At 35.5% G+C, this 23,955-nt stretch overlaps 3 protein-coding genes across 4 annotated transcripts; 2 read left to right on the forward strand and 1 right to left on the reverse strand.

Moving 5' to 3' along the window:
* LOC104788898 (OTU domain-containing protein 5-A-like) lies at nt 4,537-6,266 on the reverse strand. The gene is made up of 5 exons (XM_019245200.1): nt 5,664-6,266; nt 5,511-5,565; nt 5,318-5,392; nt 4,923-5,193; nt 4,537-4,826 (listed from the first exon to the last, which is right to left on the reverse strand). Exons 1-5 carry the CDS (start codon nt 5,729-5,731, stop codon nt 4,537-4,539), a joined length of 759 nt encoding a protein of 252 aa, XP_019100745.1. The 5' UTR covers nt 5,732-6,266.
* Nucleotides 8,248-16,067, forward strand: LOC104785512 (jacalin-related lectin 22). The gene is made up of 5 exons (XM_010510729.1): nt 8,248-8,316; nt 8,993-9,200; nt 9,441-9,902; nt 15,053-15,511; nt 15,604-16,067. Exons 2-5 carry the CDS (start codon nt 9,000-9,002, stop codon nt 15,856-15,858), a joined length of 1,377 nt encoding a protein of 458 aa, XP_010509031.1. The 5' UTR covers nt 8,248-8,316; nt 8,993-8,999; the 3' UTR covers nt 15,859-16,067.
* LOC104785513 (calponin homology domain-containing protein DDB_G0272472-like) lies at nt 16,749-20,583 on the forward strand. Of its 2 annotated transcripts, none has more exons than XM_010510732.1 (5): nt 16,749-16,978; nt 17,500-17,819; nt 17,909-19,709; nt 19,835-20,041; nt 20,143-20,583. In XM_010510732.1, exons 1-5 carry the CDS (start codon nt 16,976-16,978, stop codon nt 20,452-20,454), a joined length of 2,643 nt encoding a protein of 880 aa, XP_010509034.1. In that variant the 5' UTR covers nt 16,749-16,975; the 3' UTR covers nt 20,455-20,583. The 2 variants fall into 2 exon arrangements, with proteins under 2 accessions (XP_010509034.1, XP_010509035.1); XM_010510733.2 differs by lacking the exon at nt 16,749-16,978 and adding an exon at nt 17,197-17,328.

The raw sequence follows: 23,955 nt of genomic DNA on the forward strand, positions 1-23,955 counted from the left end.
TTTTTTTGTACGGTATTACTTGCGTCTACGGGTCGGGTCGAGTCTGTCCGGGTGGGTTTTATGTAAAGCCTTTTTAATTGGGCCCATTATTATTCATCTACACATGTCCACGTAAGTTAATGAGATAACACGCACGACTTTATCATCAATTCATTGACTATTTTAAGAGATCGTTTATGAAAAAAGTTAAGACTAAAAGTGAAAATGTTTGGGAGAGTTACTGTATGAGAATCAATGTCATTGTCGAACAGATCATCACAATCGAAGACTTGAAATCCTTTCTTGAAAAGAATGAAGGAACACTGGTGGAAGAACAGAATTTATTTTGGTGGTAAAACTCTGTTCTTCAACTAGGTTCTTCCTTTCTTTCAAGAAAATATAACGACAACGGACTGGAAAAGAGGAACCACCGTATAATGTCAACCTACGAGAGAAATTTTTTATATAATGATATACCTAATGGAAGAACTTAATATGAAAAGAGGAGAGGTGTGAGCTAGAGAGAAGAGGAGAGGTGTGAGCTAGAGAGTTTGAGAAGTGTGTTTATATAGAAAGGGACATGCATTTTTACTCTTTTGTATTTTTTTTTGTTTTTGTTTTACGATCTCCTCTCTCACCGGCGTCAATTAATGTAATACAGCATACTCAATTTTACCTTTCGTATATTTTTGTTTTACTCTCTCCTCTCTCTCATCAGTTAATGTCATAGCTATTTACATACTCATCAATTAGTGTCATAGCAATTAATGTCATAGTATTAACGTACAGAAATCGCTTTTCATAGATGCATGTAATAAATAAATATATACTTATAAACTAAAAAACTATGTCACCAAAACCATAAACGTTTTTAATCAAAAAACAATCGGATGAAATGGAAGTATATAGCTTTTCCAAACTTTAACAAATTAACTAATGATTTTAAATAAATTTTAAATTACTACAATAGGGACTAAATTTTATAAAAGGCTTAAGATTTTAGTAATTTAAGTTTAAATTACCATCTAAAATCTCTATGCACCAGTTAAGGCCCATCACTCTCAAAGTCGCCCTTACCATGAAAGAAAAGGGATATGGTGCACTCAACACTCTGCATGCGTGCCTCCTCACTCTTCACGTTACCCATTAATTTTTTGTATGGTAGAAAAAGTAACGTTACCCATTAAATTTTGTATAGTACTAATACACTTATTGACTCGTACAAATATAGTAAATGTTTGGACTTGTAAAGTCATTTTCATTTTCTTTTTCTTTTATTACTCCCCATCCTAAACTTTGTATTCTTTGCATTAATTTCATTAAGTTATTGGAATATACTTTTTTATATGGTTTAATTATAGGAATATACACTGCGGTGGTGAAGGAGGACGTGGATGGGACGACAATGTAAATATTTAATCTTATTATATATATATAAAAAACACAAAAACAAAATGCTACTATGCAAATCGATTTAGACTCTTATCGGAAAGCGTATATTGCATTCTCTCGTGACCTATCCGGCCAGCCAGAAGTGTAACATGCTCTTGGAATCACTCATTTCTTTTAGGCTAACCTTGAACAGTAAAATGTTTTCTTTCTGGCTGGCCAAAAAAATTGCTTAAACGAATAAAAGGGGGTTACCCCAAGAAAAAAATTGCTTAAACTTATTTTCTTCTGAAACAAATATTAAAGGTGTCACTACATACGGTAGAGTACGTAATAGTCGGTTTAAATTATTACTACGCCAGGCCCAAACTCAGTGAGAGATAGCAAACTATTTGACTATTTGAGTAGGAAATAGTTCTCTACTAATTAAAGTTTACAAACTTCAAGTGTCATTAATATACAGGCGGTAACAGAACCAAAAAAATATAATCATGGCACCTTAACACTTCCGAAATTGCACAGTCCCTCGTGTCTGCGCGGCAAGAATCCTGCATGTTATTCAAAACGTTGGATAAGTAATGTTATTAGTTAAGAGACTTCACAGGCTTTGAAGAAAATGAAGTCAGGTACCAATTATCATTGATACAAACTATAGATTTAGAATGAGTGCTAGAAATGTTACCTTTCTACTAATAAGAACCAATCGCCACAAGTTCTTGAGTTTAATCCTCAAAACCATAAATTTAGGAAGACCTTCCTAAGTTTTAAATACATTTTCCTAAATAGTAAAATCCTTCATAAATTTTTTAAAAATGAGTTTTCAAAAATGAGTTCCTAAATCTTTACTTATGTATTGCCTCAATGTACCACAAATTACTTCATTTACTGAGGGGTAATGATTTGATTAATTTTGTGCAAAAAATACCCGGTAGCCACAAGTTCTAAGTTCAATCCTAAACCATAAATTTAGGAACACCTTCAGAAACTTCATATTCGATTTCCTAAACAATATGAAATCTTTACTAAATTTTTAAAAGTTATGGAATCCTTCCAAAAATTTTAAAAATGAGTTTCTACAACTCTTTATTTATGTTTTGCTTCAATGTATCAAAAATAACTCTATTTAGTGAGGGGTAATGATTTGATCTTGTGCATATTTTATGTTTTCCTAAATTTTAAAAAATCCTTCCCAAATGTCAATGTTTTCTTTCTAAATGTCAAGGAATCTTTCCTAAACGATGATTAGAAAACTATGTGACCAAACCATTAATAAAAAAGAAACCTCTAACTACTTTCGCATCTCTCTCTAGGTGGATGATATAAACAAATTTATTCATATATTTGTCATGCTCCATCCATTAAGTTGCTTTGTAGAGGGGTGGATCAATGTTATTCCTCTTACCATGCAATCTTCATTTCATTTATATAGACCTCCAACTACTTTCGCATCTCTCTCTTAAGGTGGAACCGTGGAAGATATAAACAAATTTATTCATATATTTGTCATGCTCCATTAAGTTACTGTGTAGAGCTAGGGGTGGATCTATGTTAGTTTACATCATGACACGGGGGTAGTTACCACCCCTAAAACGTTGAAATCCTTTTAGGAGTTTCAAAAAATTAATCGAATTGTATGCCTCTCTCTTGCCCTTTTTAAATTTGTGTGTTTCCAATTAACCAAATGATTCACGTCAACTACAAAAGGTAAATGAATATGATGATCACGTATCTCTTTGCCCCTTAAAATAAAGAGTAACTATTATTTCCTATCTTTGGTGATGATAATTAATTTTGTACATCAGAAAATGTTGCTATTATTCATCTACAGTCTATATGCAAAGGCTTTTAATTGGGCCCATTATTCATCTACACATGTCTATATGTCCACGTAAGTTAAATGACATATAGAAGCAGAGCGAGTGTGAACAATTTTTACAAGATAACACGTATGAAGCAAAGTTTAATGAGATAACATGTATCTATCATTCATTTGATCTTACGCAATGTGTAATATCATATTTATCTTTGTTCCTACTTTGATGATCCATTAGAATGTTTGTGGCATTCTTCTAATATTAGTCAAGTTAGCGCTAATGTTTGATCGTAGTATTTATATAGGGTTATTATACTTTAATTTCAAAAATGGCATTAATTTTAAGATGAGCAAAGTGAGTGTACGGAGAACAGCAATGAGAAAGCATTTAAAAACAAAAAACATTTGTGTCTCTTTGTCTTCGAGATGTTACAAGGAGCAAGAATAATAGATGAGAAAAGCTTTGTCCACATCAGTAGGCAGTGCATGTTGGCTACTCTAGATCTGACACATCTCAGGGTAAATTTCTTGAATGGTGAGAGGATCAAGATTCCATGACGCTCACTTGTACTTCCTCTACCTCGTCTTATGTGGAAAATTTGATGGAAGATAATTAGAACCGCTTCCATGGCGTGGATCTATGGCCTTTCGGGCAATGTGTTGTAAGCGAAAGGCAGGTAGTTGACTGTTGTGATATGTGAATATAGTCTATTGAATAATTTCAAAAAGTGCTGATAAATGTTTTTAGTGCTTCATCGATCGGTGACTCTATAATCCTAGCATAGCGACACTATAACATTTAAAAATAAAATTATTATTTCCTTGTTACATCTTATTATTGTCATGTAGAGTTTCCATCTCTTTGAATGCTGGCGGGGATAACACAAGAGTAACTTGAGCTTAGCTTGTATGGTAGGCCAGGATTTTCTTACCAACAAGTAAAAAGAGAAGACACACCATTCTTATTGGACTTTTGGCAGAAACAGTGAGGACTTCAACTTAACTACAAACACATTAGAAGTAGCACTGTAGGAGAGTTAAAGAGAATTCACACTATTTCTTATTGGAAGTTTCATTTAATTAGTCGGCATGACTGACTGGTTTTGTAGAAAAATTTCTACGTACAGATGATTTGTCCATCAGAAAATATTGCTATTAACCAGAGTTATGAGAGAATAGAGGTAAGAGTGATTAACAATCTAGCTGAACGCCTGAACCATGCAATACTCCCTCGCTAATTGGAACAGAAGTAAGCACCAATTTATGTTGTAAAACAGAGTAAAAATATAATAAAACAGAACACCAAACAGGGGAAGATGGAAAAATCTTATTAAAACGTTATGATACTCTTAATTTTAGAAAAACGAATAATCTTCTTGTTCAAGTATTGACATCATATCAGAAAAGTGAAAATGTTTATCCTTGTTCTTCTTCTCCTTCTTCTCCTTCTTCACCTTCGCCATCTTCCTCTCCTCCTTATCTCTTTTCTTCTCCTCCTTGTCTCTTTTCTTCTCCTCCTGCTCCTTCTCCTTCCTTACTCTCTCCTCCTCCTCCTCCTTTTTCTTCCGCTCCTCCTCAATTTTCTTCTGCTCCTTCTCCTTCTTCCTATGTAGCTTCTTCATCGAGGCAGAACCAAAACCTGGATCTGAAGTAAACAACAAGACGAAGAGTAAGAATGATACAGTATTTATCTAAAGAGGGAAAGACGAGGTATACTATTAAGAAAGAAGAGAAGGCTAACCTTTTTTTTGGTGGATGGAGTTGAAATGGATCCCTGAGAGATAGCTCAGATGAATGACTCTGTCGGGTTCTTTTTGAGACTTGGGCAAAAACTCAATCAATGGAGTCTGTTTGATTGATGTAACGAGTACTATTTTGACTACATACAAATCGGCAGCGGCTTTTATTGTGACTTCATCGCCCCATTCGGAGTTCTTGGACATGTTCTTGACATACTCGGAGAAGCTCATGTTATTAATAAATTCTTTGTACATCTTTGGATGAGTTTTAAGCTGATGAGGAAAACAGAATCATCAATCAATCATCATATATGAAACTAGCTACTACACGTAAAAAAAAAAAAAAAAGATGACAATCTTTATGCAAAAGTTAGGAAAAGTTTCAAGATTGATTTACCTGTTGTACGATTTCTTGTCTAACAAGTTTATGAAGAGCCGAGTTTTTATAAAGTTGATCAGCTAAAGCACGGAACTGAAATAGAATTGACAAAAACCAAGAAAAGGGTTATTCTTAATAAATCATAATAATACGATCAAACAAATATATATAAAGTTCGTTGAGTATAATTTGATTTAGAAACATTCATTACCTGGCAATTTCCATCACTTTGCATCTTGTATTCGGTGAAACCTTCCCACTCCAATCTGAAAAGCCAGGAAAAAGATTAAACATATTAGTCGAGACTCAGAGATTATCGGGTAAAAATTTGTTGAACAAGTTTACAAGAAGAATCGATTCATACCTATACTCAAGAATTTCCCGATCACTAAGATCGTCCAAACACAGCGATTTAGTCTGCATGTTAGGCATCTTCTGGGATTTGATCGACCTATCCTCTCTCACACAAAAAGATTAGGGCTAGATTTTTAAGGTTGATTGGAATTTATAGGGTTCTGTCGAGATTTATAGGGTTCTTTTATAGACAGGAGAGTTAATAGATTGTTCAAAAGAAAAAGGAAAAAAAACAAAAAACAAAAAGGGAAAGTTTCTAAAAGGCATTTTTTTTTTGTAAAAAAATATCGTCATTCAGAAAACAGAGATCAAATTAGCTTGTTATTGATTCAAGCAGAAGCCGAGTCACAATCCGAGACTGTTATTGATTCAAAAACAGAGTCTGTTATCGCTTGTACTTCCTCTAGCTATACCTCGTCTTATGCGGATATTTCGATGATTTGATGGAAGGTAAATGGAACTTCTCCGATGGCGTGGATCAATGGAATTGATTCAATCATCTCATCCATCAGGCCCATTTAGGCTTGATATTATTGGCCTTTCATCTATTAAGAGATTATGATGGTTTTGGTTTCTCTTCTTATCCCAATCTGTTAATTTCCTACTATTTGTATTTGCATCCCTTCAAGGGGAAGGGTTAGGGTATCAGTTTGGGAAAATAATTCATGTTTGTTATGACGACATCAGCTTCACCAGGAGAGAGAACTCTTGAGAACTAAAACCAAACAAAAAATTAATTAATTAATTAAACCCTTATTTTGGTTGATGAATTAGCATTATTAACTAATTAAGATCAGTGTTATAGCACGGGTTAAAATTCATTTTATTTTTATTCTAATTTTTATATAAAATATAATTTATGTGATTTTTTAAAAAATTTTTGGATAAAACATTATGCAATAAAATCATATGCTAAATATGATGACTTGAGAAAATACATTTATTTTGTAAGTTTTATATTGTTAATGATTCTATATAAGTATACGTGCTACAACACTGGTTAAATTTTATTTTATACAAAATTTTGTATATTTTTTTATTTTAAAATAAAATTTTAATATATTGTATTAGTTTATGTATGTGAAGTCATTTCAACAATGTATATTCTACATCATGAGACATAATTTTGTAAATTTGGTTTTTAAAAAGCGAGTTATTATATTATCAGTAATTTAATATATTATTATACTTTTTGTTTTAATATACTTAGTTTCTTGAAATTATTTCATATTATAGTGACATATTATTGACATTGCTATAACAAATCAATTTAGAGTGTTTATAGTTTCTAACTTTTATATCGAGTTTCAAAATTGCAAAAGAAATTATTTAAAGTTTATTATATTATATAAAGTTATAAAACTCAACAAAAAAATAAGAAATTGAATTTAAATATTCAAATTTTGACCTGTTACTCAGTAAAAATTTTAATTCAATAGATATTATTTTAAAACAATAATATTACTAAAGCTTGAATATTTTATAGATTGAACAATTTATATTTGTTTTTAAAATTTTTAACTTATGGTATATCCAGAAATAAAATTATTTTTTAGTTATAATAAATAATATGATAATTTATTTGTTTCACAAAATAGACTCATATATAAAAATGAGAGGTGAAGTATAATGATAACTAATAAATTAATATGTTAAGTTAGATATCAAAATTTTTTAATATGGATGAATATCACTCTGATCATTCTTATCCAATTTCTTTCATTTATTTTAGGTACTTTTTATGTATTTTCTCTCTTCACTTATTTTTTTTGGCTGTTCTACATTTTCATCAACTAATTAATTAGAGATGCTCCTCTCCAACTATAATCTAACCATACACAAATAAATTTTGGTTTTGATTTTGCAATACTTTTAAAATTTAAAGTTAGAGATTATATGTGGTAAACTTGTGCATAGAGATTATAGGTGGTAGTTTAAATTTAAATACTAAAATCTCAAGTCTTTTATAGAACTTAGATAATGTCCATATTAATGTATAGTAATTTAAATTTTAAAATTAATCTGAAAACAATAGTTGATTTTTCAAAGTTCGGAAAAGCTGTATACTTCAATTTCATCCAATGCTTTCTTGATTAAAAAGGTTTATGGTTTGGAGATGAACTAAAAATGTATATATTTCAATTTCATTGACTATGCAATATACATTAACGCGTGGAGATGAATGAATTATGGTTTTGATGAAAAACAAAAAAATTCAAATGAAATTGTAACAATTTCTTTGGAGAGGGAAAGAGAAAGAAAAGAAAATACTTTGTGGGTTAAGATCACCAAAAATACAAAATAAATTGGATATTTTTGCAAAATAGTATATTTTTAAAAGTTAATTGGATTTTTAGTATAATTACTATTTATAATTAAAGAGATAAATGGTTTTTTCTCTCCTCCCTTTAGCTCTCTGAAAAAGAATTGTTGCAATTTTATTTAAAACCTCTTTTCATCAAAAATAATTAATTCATCTGTATACTATTATTTTTGGTTTATTATAGTGTATTCTTATTCGCATTTCTGACGGAGGCCCTCGTGAACCACGAGTTGATTATTAAAATGTTTCAAAGATTGTCAATTAGTATACACATATTTCAACACATCCATAAGGCGATAAGGTTCATATCTTCTATCAATCAGAGCTCAAGAATTTATTGGTATCTCTCTTCTCTTATTGTTGTTTTGTTTTCGAAGAAGTATAGCTCTTCATTCTTGTAATTTTTTTTTTGTTGTTGTTTCTTTTTGTAGCGTAGCCAAGATTATCCGTAACATTAATATGTTTTGTGAAGTAGTAACTAGCTAGGTGTTTAATCATTCTACAATTTGGGTTAAGAAAGAGAAAAGTAATTTAATATGAGGTCTTTTACGTTTAATTGTTGAACTTAGCTACTACTTCACAAAAGATTCTGCTATATATTGGTGGAGAAAAGATCGTGCTATATATGTGTTTTATTTTGGTCTAAATGTAATATATATCAAAGAGATCGTATCACAATTAAAATCTTTAAGAGAAGGGAAAGTGTGAGCGATAAGTGTAGTAAGGGATCCAAACAGTGATAATATACGAAACACTTTTAATCGTAAATAATTTATATTACACCAAATTACCAATAATAGAGCTATCAAAGCGCACAGTAAATAGTTACCAATCATTGGTGTTCTATTAATTTGTGTTTCTTTGACCATTTTGGTGTTCTTGCTATGTAAATGAATAAGGCTACAACGTTATCATGGTAGTTGTGTAAAATTAACCGCAGACCAGCTTATAGAACACTATATACTTTATTGGATTATATATAGAAGAAATAATATTTCTTTTTCCAATATTTGAAGATTCGAAATGGCGAGGATGTACCGGAAGTTGGCACTCTGCGGTGGTGAAGGAGGACAGGAATGGGACGACGATGTATATGAAGGTGTAAGAAAAGTGTATGTAGGGCAAGATCTCAACCGTATCACTTACGTCAAATTTGAGTACGTGAAGGAAGACGGCGAAGTAGTAGCACGGGAACATGGGACAACAGATCAACACCCTAAAGAGGTTCTCCACTAGACTATTCTCCATTTTTCTCCTTCATTTTTTGCAATACTAGTACGAATGGCTCTTGTGAATTCGGATAAATTTGGATGAAACCTGTAAGTCATAAACAAGACGGAAACGTACCCTTTAGTCTCTAATACAAACCCTAAGACACCTTTATTATAAACCCAAAATTCGATATTATTATAGGACTAATAAAATCTTGAGAATGTTCTAAACCTAATATTAAGTCATATGCAGTTTTCACTTCAATATCCGGACGAACACATCATAACGGTGGAGGGAAGCTACCACACAGTGGCTCTGCTTGCCACAAAGGTGATCACATCCCTCGTCTTCAAGACCTCAAAGGGTAGAAGCTCTCCAACGTTTGGTCCAAACTTATTTGGAATAACGAGCGGTACAAAGTTTCTTTTTGAGGATGAGGGAAGAAAGATCGTAGGGTTCCATGGACGGGCCGGTGATGCTCTCGACGCTCTTGGAGTTTACTTTGAATTGGCAACCACGCCGTTCCCTCTATACAAGCTGGAAGCCCAAGGTGGTACAGACGGGCGTGTTTGGGATGATGGTTTTTACGATGGCATTAAAACGGTGCACATTAGTCAAGATAATTCTCGTATCACTTATTTAGAGCTTGAGTACGAGAAAGGCGGGGAAGCAAAGACATGTCACCACGGAGTGAAAGGAAAAACACCATCCGAGGTAATTTTAATTACTAGTTCTTATACACAACTAGTTCAATAATTCTCAAAATGATTTATGTCAAGTTAACTCTAAAATGACATAGTAGAACAATGTAAAGATTGAATGAATTATGTGTGTGTTATTTACGGCTGCCTCACGGCTTATTTATACAGACTCGATAAACTCAACAAACCCTAAACAAAGAGTGCTAACCAAGTAACGGCACACAAGTCGGTCAAACTATACAACGAGGCCCAATATACATACGCAGCCCAATACTCCCCCTCAAGATGGAGCGTGAAGATTACAAACGCCCAACTTGGACATTAAAATACTAAACTGAACTTTGCCTAAAGCTTTTGTTAAAAGATCCGCCAATTGCTCCTTAGTACCGATGTGCGCAGTTGTAAGAACTCCACTTTTAATAGCATCACGTACCCGATGACAATCGATCTCTATGTGTTTCGTCCTTTCGTGAAAAACAGGATTAGCAGCAATATAAAGTGCAGACTTACTATCACAAAAGAGACGAGAAGGAGCAGTTGGTGGGAAACCCAAATCTTTAAATAGTTGTCGCAACCACATTATCTCACGCGTAGCAATAGACATGGCACGATACTCAGCCTCACAAGACGACTGTGACACCACCTTTTGCTTCTTAGTCTTCCAAGAGATCGGAGAGCCACCAAACAAAGCGACATAGGCGGTTAAAGAACGACGAGACAACGAACATGTACCCCAGTCGGCATCGCAATAAACCGAGAGTTCTAGGTCTGTACGTGAACTAAGTAAAATACCTTGCCCCGCTGTGCCTTTAAGATACTTGACTACACGTAACGCCGCCTCCAAGTGCCTCTCCCGCGGCTTTTGCATAAATTGGGACAAAATGTGAACAGAGTATGAAAGATCAGGTCGAGTATTAGCGAGATAGATAAGACGACCCACTAGTCGTCGATACGATGCGGGCTCCGGGAGAAAAGGACTAGTATCGGAAGCTAAGTGATGATTTTGTTCCATTGGTGTAACCGCGGGCCTAGAACCAAGCAACCCTGTTTCACTTACAATATCCAAAGCATATTTCCGTTGTGTCAACATAAAACCTTCTTCATTACGGGCAATCTCAATGCCGAGGAAGTATTTAAGCTTCCCCAAATCCTTCATACGAAAACACTCTCCGAGATATGTTTTAAATTTGCGAATGGCGTCCCCATCATTGCCGCAAACAACAAGATCATCAACATAAACTAAGACTCGAATCTCGACACGTCCACGTGTGTAGGTAAACAAAGAGTAGTCTGAATAAGATTGAATAAAACCAGCCTTGGCGAGAGCAGTAGAGAGCTTTTCATACCAACATCGGGGTGCTTGGCGTAAGCCATAAAGAGCTTTGTGTAATCGAAGAACTTTATTCGGAACTGAATGCGTAAAACCTTGCGGAAGCTTGATATACACCTCTTCACGGAGATCACCATGGAGAAAAGCATTGTGCACGTCCATTTGATGCACTTCCCAATTATTTGCAGCTACAATACGTAACAAAGCTCGCACTGTAGTCATTTTGACCACCGGTGCAAAAGTTTCAGCAAAATCCCGACCAGCAACTTGCCGATTTCCCAACACCACGAGTCTTGCCTTATACCGCTCAATGCTCCCATTAGAATGATACTTGATTTTATAAACCCACATTGTATCAAGGGCAACCTTTCCAGGAGGCAAATCTGCAGCACTAAATGTGTTTGTTTCCTCAAGAGCTCCTACCTCTTGACCCATAGCATTTGTCCAACGCTTATCTTTTATAGCCTCTTTATAACTTCGTGGCTCCACTGTTGCGCTTACAGCTGCAAGAAACGCTTGATGCCGAGGAGAAAACCGTGCATCAGTAATAAAATCAGTCAAAGGATAGAGTGAATTACCTTGGACCGTGTCGTGAGGCGAGCTGGTGGAGAGACCGGGAAGAACGTGATGAGAGGAGTCACTTGCTAATACATAATCATTTAAACGAACAGACGGTAACTTGACACGTTTGCCTTGTCCCATTTCAGGTTCGGGCTGAGGCACGACAGTATTCTGGTTATTAGAACTAGACTCGTCAACAACAGGCGACAGACTAGTCGGGACAATGGGACCAACTTCGATAATTGCACCATCAAGCTCGGCCGGACCAGCTTCTAGTACTTCTGGGTCAGCAACATCACCAGCCAAACCACCCGTCACAGGACTCCCCCTATCGTCGGAGTCACTAACACTCCCCCTGTTTCCAATGAGTTCCGACTCATGAATAAGCCAATCAGTATCACTTGTGCCAACTAGATCACCACGAGATGGCTCTACTTCCGTCTGAGTAGAGAAAGGAAATTCACCTTCCTTGAATATCACGTCACGCGAGACAAAGAATTCATTTGTGTCCAAGTCGTATAACTTCTAACCTTTCTTTCCGTAGGGGTAACCCACAAACACACACTTTCTACTACGAGGAACAAACTTGTCTTTGTCTCGTATCTGCTTGTGTGCATAACACAATGAGCCAAACACTCGCAAATCGTCATACACCGGCTGTTGTCCAAACAACACCTCATGAGGACATTTGTTGTGAAGCAGCTTCGTTGGTGTCAAATTAATAACATGTGCTGCGGTTAAGACCGCTTCTCCCCAAAATTTTGTAGGTAAGTGTGCTCCAAACAACAAAGATCTTGCGACATTGAGGAGATGCCGATGCTTTCTTTCCACTCTACCATTTTGTTGTGGTGTTCCCACACAAGTCGTTTGATGCACAATACCTTTTTCCCGAAAGAAAGAAGACAAACATAGAAACTCTGTTCCATTATCACTCCTAACCATTTTAACTGCTTTTCCAAACTGTTTTTCTGAGTAGGCACAAAAATTTTGTAGAACATTCTTAACTTCTGATTTTTCCAACAACAAAAACGTCCACACTGTGCGTGAAAAATCATCCAAAATTGTCAAAAAATAAGCTGCACCATTTGAAGCTTTGATACGGTACGGACCCCAAACATCAACATGAATCAAAGAAAAGCATTCGCTTGTTTTATTAATACTATCAGAAAACATCTCTCTAGTTTGCTTAGCCTGAAAACTGGTCTCACATGAACTTGGACTAACAGAAACACCAGAAAACAAAGGCATAGTAGATAGTACTGAAAACGAGGGATGTCCTAACCGCTGATGCCACAAAACCGCATCAATTTTCCGGACTGTCTTGTTTACTCGAGCAGCCTGAACATCCGTAAAGTAATAGACTCCATCACGTTCTTTCCCGGCTCCAATCAGCGTCCTCGAAAACCGGTCCTGTAAAACACACACCGCATCGGTCAAAAAGGCAAAACAATTGGAATGTTTCAAAAGTTTTGAAACCGAGACTAATGAACAAGTCAAGTCTGGGACATATAAAACATCGTATAAGCTTATACGATCTGATAAACGGAACACGCCCGTTTGTGTCGACAACGTCGTACTTCCATCTGCAAAACAAACTGTGTATGGAAAAGTTTTTTTAAGATTCGAAAGAACCGACAAGTCTCCAGTCATATGATGTGAAGCTCCTGTATCAAGGATCACATCTCCACGTATCTTACCCATTAGCTTGTCACTTCCACCACTTGATTTTTCCTTAAGCAGCTGCGAGAGTGCTTGCATCATTTGCTCCGGAGTAAAATCCATAGAATTTCCGGTAGGATTAGGACTTGTTGCATACGCAACATTCACTTGTCCTCATCCTCGTCCACCGGAATAACCACCGCGGCCATCACCTCGTGATGAACCACGTCCTCCTCGACCTCCTCTCTCTGAAAACCATTCGGGATACCCCACAATCTGCCAACATGAACTCTTTTCATGCCCAGCTCTACCACAATTAGAACAGAGTCGATCACGTCCTCTGTTTCCACCGGAGGCATGTACTCCAAAGATATCTCCGTTACGAGATTCACGACATCCTCCACTAGTTTCACCACTTCCTTGCTCTAGACGAGTCACAAAACCAACAGCTTCTTGTTGTTATTCACGTGCTTTAGCTGAGTTGAGTCTATCTTCTTCTCGGATAACTTTGCTATAAGCTTTTCCGAGATCCGGCAACACGTCTGCTTCAATGATGGCAGTCACAACATGCCCAAACCTCGACTCATCCAGCCCCATCACAAACTGATGAACTCTTTCTTCTTCTCTCTCCTTTTCATATGTCGCCGCTGCTGCACACGTACACGCCGGTAGGGGTCTATATGTTTGGAGTTCTTCCCACATCTTAGCAAGGCGTCCATAGTAGTCAATGACTGCTTGTCCATCTTGTTTACACGACGCCAGCTTAGCCATCAGTTGATGCACGCGAACCTTGTTCCCAACCGAGAACCGTTCCTTCAAGTTTTCCCACAACTTATGAGCATCGTTGATGAACGTCACCGTCGATCTTACACGGGGTTCAGTTGACGTCCTCAACCATCCTACAATCATTGAGTTCACACTCAGCCACGACTCCAGATCTGCATGTCCCTCACACGGCTTCTTTAGAGACCTGTCAATGAAACCCGTCTTTCTTTTTGCTTGCAGAGCATTCAACATCTCTGTAGCCCACTCGTTGTAATTATCACCTTTTAGTTGCACCGACGTGATCAACGCCCCTGGATTGTCAGAAGAAAACACCGAATAAGGAGATGCAACAACACCTTTATCACCGGTCACGCCGGCTTCAACAAACTTCTTATCATCCTCCCCCATCTCACGAACAAGGGAATTTCGACACTAACAAAAGAAAAAGAACTAGCAAGAGAGATAAAAGAAATTCAGAAGCTTAGATCAATTAGAAGGATCTATGCTCTGGTACCATGTAAAGATTGAATGAATTATGTGTGTGTTAGTTACGGCTGCCTCACGGCTTATTTATACAGACTCGATAAACTCAACAAACCCTAAACAAAGAGTGCTAACCAAGTAACGGCACACAAGTCGGCCAAACTATACAACGAGGCCCAATATACATACGCAGCCCAATAAACAACATAAATTTAATTAGGTTCCAAATATAAATGATAATATTGTTTTGTTGTGGATTATTTGTAATGGTATGATCCCATTCCATTAATTCTTGTAGATAGATACATGTACTTGTATTTCGTAATTGACAATAAATATTCTTAAAATATTGCTTCTTCTTGCAGTTTGTGCTTGGTTACCCCGACGAATACATCAAATCGGTGGAAGCAACCTATCATAAGCCAAACATTTTCACCAGTACCGTCATTACGTCACTTAAGTTTGAAACATCAAAGGGGAGAACATCATTCTTTGGGTATAATGTGGGTAAGAAGTTTGTATTGGAACAAAAGGGTCATAGGCTTGTTGGGTTCCATGGAAAGGAAGATGCAGCTATTGATGCTCTTGGAGCATATTTTGCACCTGTTCCCACTCCGACTCCCTTGATTCCAACCAAGAAACTACCAGCAGTTGGCGGCAACGAAGGAGTTACATGGGATGATGGTGCCTACGACGGTGTAAGGAAGATACTTGTAGGACAAGGTAACGATGGTGTATCCTTTGTCAAGTTTGAGTACAGTAAGGGCAAAGACCTTGTACCCGGAGATGACCATGGGAAGAAGACATTACTTGGAGCTGAAGAGGTCATTTTTATAAACAACAAGATTTATTTTTGTTTCAATACATTCTCTTAAACTATTTACACTTATCCTTTGTTAGTTTTGAATCTTTTCAGTTTGTGCTTGAAGATGGTGAATACCTAATGACCATAGATGGGTACTACGATAAGATTTACGGAGTCGAGGCATCAATAATTGTCTGTCTCCAGTTTAAGACGAACAAAAGGGAGTCAATGCCGTTCGGAATGGATTCTGGTGAGAAGTTCTCGCTCGGAGAAGAAGGACACAAGATCGTTGGAATCCATGGAAAAGCTAGCGATGTTGTTCACAGCATCGGAGTCACTATCGTGCCCATCTCCACCACCGAGTGAAAACCTTCTCTATCATATTATTATTTAAACCAAATGAAACCTTCCAATAAGATTTGGTGTGTGTCTTTACTATGCTTCTTTTAATGTGTTTGTAAGTTCAAGTAACTTACTCTGCCTGTGCTAATGATGATTCCAATAATAAGATTGGCGTGTGTTTTATTGTTATTTTACGTACTGTAAGTTCATGAATAAATTAACTTTTCCCGTCTTTTCTTGCTACATGAAACATCTCGAACACAAAGAGACAAATGTCAACCCAAAAAATAAAAAACATATCTTAAACGGTGTCGTATTATAGCATTTGATTATGCATGAATCCTTATCGTATTTATCAATGATTGTAAATTCTCATCTTTAGAATATTTGGTAAAAAATAATTTATTCTTTCTTTACAATTAGGAATGATATTTCTTTAACTTTTTGTTATTCTAATTTTTTTTTCCAGTATTACATTAATTAAAACAGTATTTCTTTAATCTGGTTGTCTTATCTCTTATCATTTTTTTTCCAAAGTAGCCAAAAAATCTACATGCCTATTAATTTCAATAAATCCTCTGGTCAATAGTTAGTAAAAAACTATAATTTAATTAAAAAAATAACTAAAATTTCTTAGTCCACATTATATCATTATCCGGTAATCACATTTAATTTATTGATATGTCAAAAAAAAAAAAATTATGATCACATTACCNTATTTTTTTTTTTTTTTTTTTTTTTTTGTTTAAATCCAGAAAAAGGCAAAAAACAATATTGAGTAATGCTTACTTACCAAACACAGCTAAAAACAATTAGGCCCACGATTAAAAAAACACCAAAAATGGCCCGCTCCTCCAAAAGGATTTAAAAAGTGAACGGAAAATTTCCCAAATTACCCTTTATAGCTATTCTAATTTACGGACAAAACCCCCGTCTCTTTCGTCCTTTCGACTTCTCCTCTCTGTTTTGCTCTGCCGCCGTCCCGTAACGCTTCTTCCTTGTTAAATTAAAGTCTCTCCGTCAACGTTTAACAAACGCCGTCAAAAACTCTGCTTTTCAGTTTCGGTTTGATTGAGTTTCCCTCCACCTCTCCTCCCTCGATTCCCGAGTTTTGAAGTGTATCTCCTCTGTGACTCTGTTTATGGTAAACTCCATTACCCTCTTTTCAATTTCAAAAACAAAAAAAAAACATTGTTACTCTGCTCAGGTTAGTGGACTTAGTCGAAATCATTGAAAGTATCGATTTTTTAGGGTTTTTAGTGGGAAGATTAAAAGGGTAGTTTAGTCCTTTTTAATTTAAGTCTTTACGATTCACTTCGATGATTACGGATCTGTCAGTAAAGTTCTGACATTTTCATTTTTTTTTAATAGAGAAATTAGTGGCGATCTTGATCTTGTTTGTTTTTTCTATTTTTAAAACCATAATCTGGTTTCGTCAAAGCTTAAGAATAGAGAAGATGGTTTTGAATTGTTCTCATCGTGTTAAGTGTTTAAGTAAGACTTCAACTTTATAACAACAACACTCTCTGCTCTGTTTTGTTGCAAAATGTTTTCATGATTACTGTCTCTAATCAATGTCCCTTTCTATGCGCTGTTTTGCCTTTTGTTTTTTAAACAAAGGAGGAACCTTTTCTTACTCTTATCTCTATTAATTTTGATTTCCAGCTGCGGTATTGTAGTGGACAGCCCTTTCCAGTTTCCACCTTGTTGTTATTACCAATGAAGAAGCTTTTCTTTTTCAAATCATCATCTGGTAATGGAACTGATCATAAACAGCTTCACAAGCAAAAAGATGATTATCAGTTTCAACAATATTTGAATAACAAGTCTCAGAGTAGTGAAGTATCTGATGCTGCAGCGGCTTTTAGACGAAGCCGTTCATTGTCTTGTGCAGCTTTTCTCATTGATGGAGCTTCTTCAAATGATGCTACTACTACTACTACTACTAGAAGCAGCCAGCATCGACTGCGAAATCATTCGTCACGGTAGTAATATAGACTCTTCTTTCTTGTTTGTTATATTGAATTGAACAAATAGTTGAATCAAGTTGTTAATTTGTATTGTTTTGAATCAGATGTTTTACTCCGGAAAGACAAGTTAAAGAATCTGCAAGTTTGTCAACCTGTTCTAGTAATGTCTTGGACCGTTACATTGATGGTGAAGAGCATTTAGAACGGAGTAAGCAAAAGAGTGGTTCATCACATAGTAGTCTCTCCGGGAGTAGAAGGAGGCTTCCACCGCGAGCTCAATCCCCTTCACCGTTATCAGATAGTGGCGGCAAAGAAAAACGGAAATCTAAAGGGTTGAGGGATGCGTCGGCTCGTTCACTTGCAAGAAGCGTTATTGAGAGACTCTCTCATAATACTCAGGGCAAGTCCAAGGCGTTGAGTTATGAGCCCATCAGAATACAAGATGTTTGTGGTGGATACAATGGTAAAACTCTTGACTCGAACTCGGATGTTTTGGCTAATCTTGTTGTTCCACTTGCTGAACATTATGAAGCGGTGAATGAATATTACGCGGATGACCGAGCAGAACAGCAGCACCAACAGTTTTTCTTACATGGTAAGGACATGTGTGTGGGAACTAACGGTGTTTGTAAGGAAGGAGATGTTAGTTCAGAGCTAGAAAGGAGATATAAAGAAGCTGAAAAGAGAGTGAAGTTGCTTTCTGAAGAACTGGAAGAGAAGAAGTTTCTTTCAGACTGTGATTTCGATGTTTCATCTTTGGTTGGGGATATTAGACAAATGGAAGAAGAGAGGGTAGGCTTGGCTTTTGAAGTGTTAAGTCTCTTGCGGTCACAGATGGATGAGAGGGCTTCTACGAGGGAAGAGATCAGACGGGCAAAGACAGATTGGGACTTGCATATAAAGAGACTAGAAAAAGAGAAGAGTGAGTTGCAGGTTGAGTTGGAGAAAGAGTTTGATAGAAGGTCAAGTGAGTGGGCTTCAAAGCTCGATAGTTTCAAGGTGGAAGAGAAGAGGCTAAGGGAGCGTGTCAGAGAGCTTGCTGAGCATAATGTCTCACTCCAGAGAGAGATATCGACTCTTCATGAAAAGGAAACTGAGCGCATCGATATGATAAGACATTTGGAGGAAACAGTTACGGAGTTGGGAGCAACAACAGAGGAATTGCGTGAAGAGAATTTGTATCTTACGCAAAACCTCTCCAAGTTACAAGAGAGCTACTCGGGTAGTAGTGATGATCTTGATTGCGTAAGAAGAAACTTTGAGGAGAAAGATCTGGAATGCAAGGAGTTACGAAAATCTGTTACAAGATTTCTAAGAACATGCAAGGAACAAGAGAAGACTATTGAGGGTCTTAGAGATGGTCTCTCTGAGGAAATTGAGAAGCAACCGTCAGAACATCTGGACAAGAAGCTTCAGATGGAGCAAATAAGGTTGGCCGGAGTTGAATTGTCACTTAGAAAGGAGCTAGAATCAATGAAGCTTGAAACTAAATCTCTTCTTCGTGAGAATAACTGTCTGCTGAATCGAGTCAAAAGAAATGGAGAAGAAGCTGACGCGACGAACTTCAAGCTAGATAATGAGATGAAGATGCGAGTATGCCACTTGCAAGACCAAGGACTATCAATGCTAAATGAGAGCACTCAGCTGTGTTACAAGTTATTGAAGTTCATTAAGGAGAAACTAGCTCAGTTCCCTGAGTCCTATCCGTCAGTGAATAATGGATTGAGTGAGCAGTTTCTTATTGAATCTGAGATGAGAGTTCATGGAATAAGGCGTGGAACTGAAAGCCTGAAGAGGAGTTTGCAGACAGTATCAAGTTTATTGCTTGAGAAATCCAATGATCATTCAGAATCATCTTGCTCAACTGCTGCTAAGCATAGTGAGCCAAACAACCAATCGGTGGAGGTGAGTTTTGCCAATACATGATTCATATGTTATCCCTCAATACGTGCTAATATCATTTCAACATAGGCTTACATGTTTATCTCTGTTCTGAATGATTCGCCTTTTTTCTTTATAATCTGATTTAGAAATCCCTGAGAGCTGAACTAAGAGCAGAAACTCTAGTCACGAGTTTATTAAGAGAGAAACTGTATTCCAAGGAAGAAGAGATCGACCAGCTGCAAGCAGAAGTAGCAGCAGGAGTACGGGGTAATGAAGTTCTTCAACGTGAAATCCAGAAAACGTTAGACAACCTTTCAGTAAACAATCATCAACTAAAAGACCTCAAGCTGCAGGTATTTCAGAATTTTACATTTTTTGTGGCTAGGAGTTTTGTCATAAGTAATGAAAGCTCCATGAGTGTTGTGTTCTGATGGTTTTGATTTGGACATATCAGATGGTGAAGAAGGACGAAAACATAAACCGGCTTGAAAGCAATCTCCATGAAGCTGCTAAAGACTTGGCTACATTACCAAAAGTGTTGGAGGAAAGAGAAGAGATGTGGAAGGAAGTGAAGGAACGCAGAAAGCAAAACATGGATTTGGAGTCAGAGAAGGAGATGTTAAAGAGCAAGGTAGAGAAACTGGAAGAGGACACACTCTTTAAGGAAGGTCAGATCACGATACTAAAAGACACGCTTGGAAGCAGGCATTTTGATCTTCTTCTCTCCAGTCCTGAGTTCTCTTATAATGATTTCTTAGTCCAATAAGACAACGCAATAAATAAAATGTAATGTATATATTAGTTGTCTGTTTCTCGTATTCTTGTTTCTATCTTTGTTACAAGATACATGCATAAGCGATGGGATTGATTGAGTATGAATCAGCTCTGTTTGCGAGAGGCTCGTCTTTTTCTCTAAGCACTTCTCAGGCAAGCTATCTCCGTTTGCATGTTTCCCATGACGCGGTGGATCCATCAGGTGATGAGTCGGCCGTTTTATGAACATATCAAACGAGTTCCCAATGATTGGCCATCCCATCCCCATGGGGCTGGAGGAAGCTGACCTTTTGGAAGCTTGGATCTCAAGGAACATATACCGAGAGACAATATCAGCTACCGTAAAGAAATAGAACAAGTGTGAAACTGGGGTGGATTCGTAAAACTCATATGTTCATTGGCTAAAAGGTTTAGTACTTTAGTGTGTATGATTTTTCTATTTGGAGGTGAAAAGAGGTTTTGCTTTTAAGCTAGCGAGTAGTAGGATTAGTGGATTACACCAAATCGTATAAGAAATTTGAAAACTACCCTCATATTACAAATTTTTAGCTGAAATTTTACCAAAATACCATTATTTATTTAAGCATCATTTAAAAAATTAACTAAAACTTGTGATCAATAATTGTCATAATAATAAAATAGGAAAATTAATTACTATGTTTAAATTAATATTATCTAAATTTTTGAATATATAAAAATAGTTATAAATAAGTAATTTAAAATTAACATAATAAAGAAAATTTTCTTTGATATTTTTGTTAGACTTATTTCATTCTAAGTTCATTTATTCATAAGGTCAAATTTTTAATCTGTCAACTTAATTATTTCTACATGTTGATTTAATTTTCTCTTCCGTCGACTTAATTTTTATAAGAAATTTTAAAAATTATATTTTTCTACATTACTTTTCAAAGATGTCATTTTTCCATAGCACCGAAAGCCATAGCTTGGTTCGTCTATAAACTTTGATATAGAATTTTTGATATATTAATAAAATAAAGCATCAATCTTTGATATATTTTTTTGAATAGAAAAATATTTGAGATTTGATTCTTTTATAAACATTATAAATTAGGGAGTCGAGCATTGATCTAGGTACTGAAATCCAAATAGATATATGAAATTAGAGATTTATGGACATAATCCGCACATTAAAATGAGATCAAATTATAAATGAAAGAAAATATAACACGGATGTTTGAAAAAATGCAATAAAGTAAGTACCTTTGTTTGGTTGATTTCAAACACATCCATTTCTATCAAATGCAAGGGGATTTGTAAATTTGGTTTGATATTTTCTTTTCCATATTTGGTGATTAGTGTTTTTATATTTAAGGTTTTTCTCTTTCGGCAACCTTTATTTTTCTACTCCCTCAAGAAGTCTAGAGATTTTAATGGATTGTTGATCATTTTTTCTTATGTTTAAAAAAAAAAAATATATATTTGATGTAAAATTTGTGTGGAATGTAGCTAGATATTGTAAAATTAGGTACTTATTTAAAATTAGATATGTATATGAATTTTCTGGACAACTTATATATGAATTTTAAATAAGTAAAAATTTAAGCTCAAATATGAGTTATATATTATAATATTTTGATAAACTATTTGTTGTACTTTTTAAAGTAACAAATTAAAATTAGACGTTAAAATTGTGTGGGTACTATGATTCTTGTTACACTTTCGTATGTGATCTGTCCAATACATAAATTATAAAATTCATCATTATTGCTACACATTCGTATGTGAGTCCAATACATGAATAAAATTTAGAAAACACTTTAATATCTTAAATGTTTAACGCAAACATTAAACTTTATTTTAACTTCTATAAGTTGGATAATAATGTATATAAATGTGATTTTTTTTTTTTTTTAATAACTCAAACTTAGTCCATTATGAACTACCAAGTATACTTTTTTGCTTATCAAGCTCAATGATGAACCACCCATAAGCTTGAACCAAACAGCTTGAATCACTTTCAAAACAGGCCTCTTTGAACCAAAGTTGACGTCAATGCCCATAAGATGGCTGCTGCTTCTGCCTTTAAGATGGGTCTTAGTTTTGGAAAAGCCTTAGCTCCAAGCCATTTGACCACACCCATTTCTTATATAGAATCCGTTCCATCCCATGCAACATATGTTGGATCATATGTTGTAGTTCAGCTTGTTTGGAGGTGGTAGCTGCCACTTGATTTGTAGGATTTTAAGATTGGCTTGTTGTTCCCATGTGTTTGCTTGCCTTGATCCTTTCCTTATTACCATCTTAGAGGGGGGTTCTCTTTCTGGTACAACCAACTGAGAGTTCAAAAAGCATGCATAATTCATACCTAAACTTTCATATTCTCCATAAGAACCAAGAGAAAAAGCTTAATCCGATCCTTTCCTTTAACTCCTCCTCATCATACTATGGAAACAAGCAGTGCCCTAGCTAGAAATTAAAGGATGAAGGGAAGTAATTTAAAAGAAATGCTAGAGGGGAGGCAGTCCAAATTAGTCTCGCAAAAAGCCATTGGAAGCAGGCATTTTGATCTTCTTCTCTCCAGTCCTGAGTTCTCATATAATGATTTCTTAGTTCAATAAGACAACTCAATAGATAAAATGTATATATAGGCGTCTGTTTCTCGTATTCTTGTTTCTATCTTTATTATATAATACACATGCTGACATGCATAAGCGATGGGGAACCATTTATTTTATTTGTAACATTTAAAAACGTGAACATCACTAGTAACTATGATGGCTTCCACGTCCCTCAACAGTGGGAAGCCATGGGTTATGAGATCGATTGAGTCTTACTTAGCTCTGTCTGCGAGATCGATTGAGTATGACTCGTAATTAATTGTCATAATAATAATAAAAAAGGAAAATTAATTACTCTGCTTAAATTAATTGTTACCTAAAATATAGATTTATCTTTTTTTAACATATAATTCTTTTGTGAAATCACATAGAGTTACAATGTTTTGTAGGTCTATAAAGTAATTTAAACAAAGATATATATGTATTTATCTTAATTTAATCAGCAATAATGTTTGTCGTGTTTGTGATGTTTCTCAACCATCATAAACTTCAGAAATCCACTTTTTTGTCACTATTTTGCTCATATCACCTGAAAACCACAGAATTCAACTGCTATTCATAGGTAAATATCACACTCTTCTTCTACCATTTAATTTTATCATCTCATAGCTCTATATAAGTAAAGTAACTACACATATGTCAGAAACCAAGAAGTATTAAGGTTTTCTGTATTTCTTGTTGTGTCTTACGGCCAAAGTAGCCAAAGTATTTATACAGTGCTATGGAAATAACCTAGTTTCCTAAGAAGAATATATGCATTGCCTTTATAGACATAGGCGAATATATGCTTATTAAACAGAGAGATATGCTAGATACGATGATATCATTAGCATATCCCATTAACATATACTCATTATATACTCAAATACTCTATGATATGTACGTTAAGCAAAAAAAAAAAAAAAAAAAAA

The sequence above is a fragment of the Camelina sativa genome, chromosome 5, assembly GCF_000633955.1.
Source record: "Camelina sativa cultivar DH55 chromosome 5, Cs, whole genome shotgun sequence".
Lineage (NCBI taxonomy): Eukaryota > Viridiplantae > Streptophyta > Magnoliopsida > Brassicales > Brassicaceae > Camelina > Camelina sativa.

Coding starts and splice junctions, on each gene's coding strand:
- LOC104788898 (XM_019245200.1), bottom strand. CDS start 5,731: ATGCCTAACATGCAGACTAAATCGCTGTGTTTGGACGATCTTAGTGAT. Junction 5,393..5,510: donor AAAGTGATGGAAATTGCCAG/GTAATGAATGTT, acceptor ATTCTATTTCAG/TTCCGTGCTTTAGCTGATCA. Junction 4,827..4,922: donor CTCCATCCACCAAAAAAAAG/GTTAGCCTTCTC, acceptor TGTTTACTTCAG/ATCCAGGTTTTGGTTCTGCC.
- LOC104785512 (XM_010510729.1), top strand. CDS start 9,000: ATGGCGAGGATGTACCGGAAGTTGGCACTCTGCGGTGGTGAAGGAGGA. Junction 9,903..15,052: donor AAGGAAAAACACCATCCGAG/GTAATTTTAATT, acceptor TTCTTCTTGCAG/TTTGTGCTTGGTTACCCCGA. Junction 15,512..15,603: donor CATTACTTGGAGCTGAAGAG/GTCATTTTTATA, acceptor GAATCTTTTCAG/TTTGTGCTTGAAGATGGTGA.
- LOC104785513 (XM_010510732.1), top strand. Junction 17,820..17,908: donor CTGCGAAATCATTCGTCACG/GTAGTAATATAG, acceptor GTTTTGAATCAG/ATGTTTTACTCCGGAAAGAC. Junction 19,710..19,834: donor CAAACAACCAATCGGTGGAG/GTGAGTTTTGCC, acceptor AATCTGATTTAG/AAATCCCTGAGAGCTGAACT.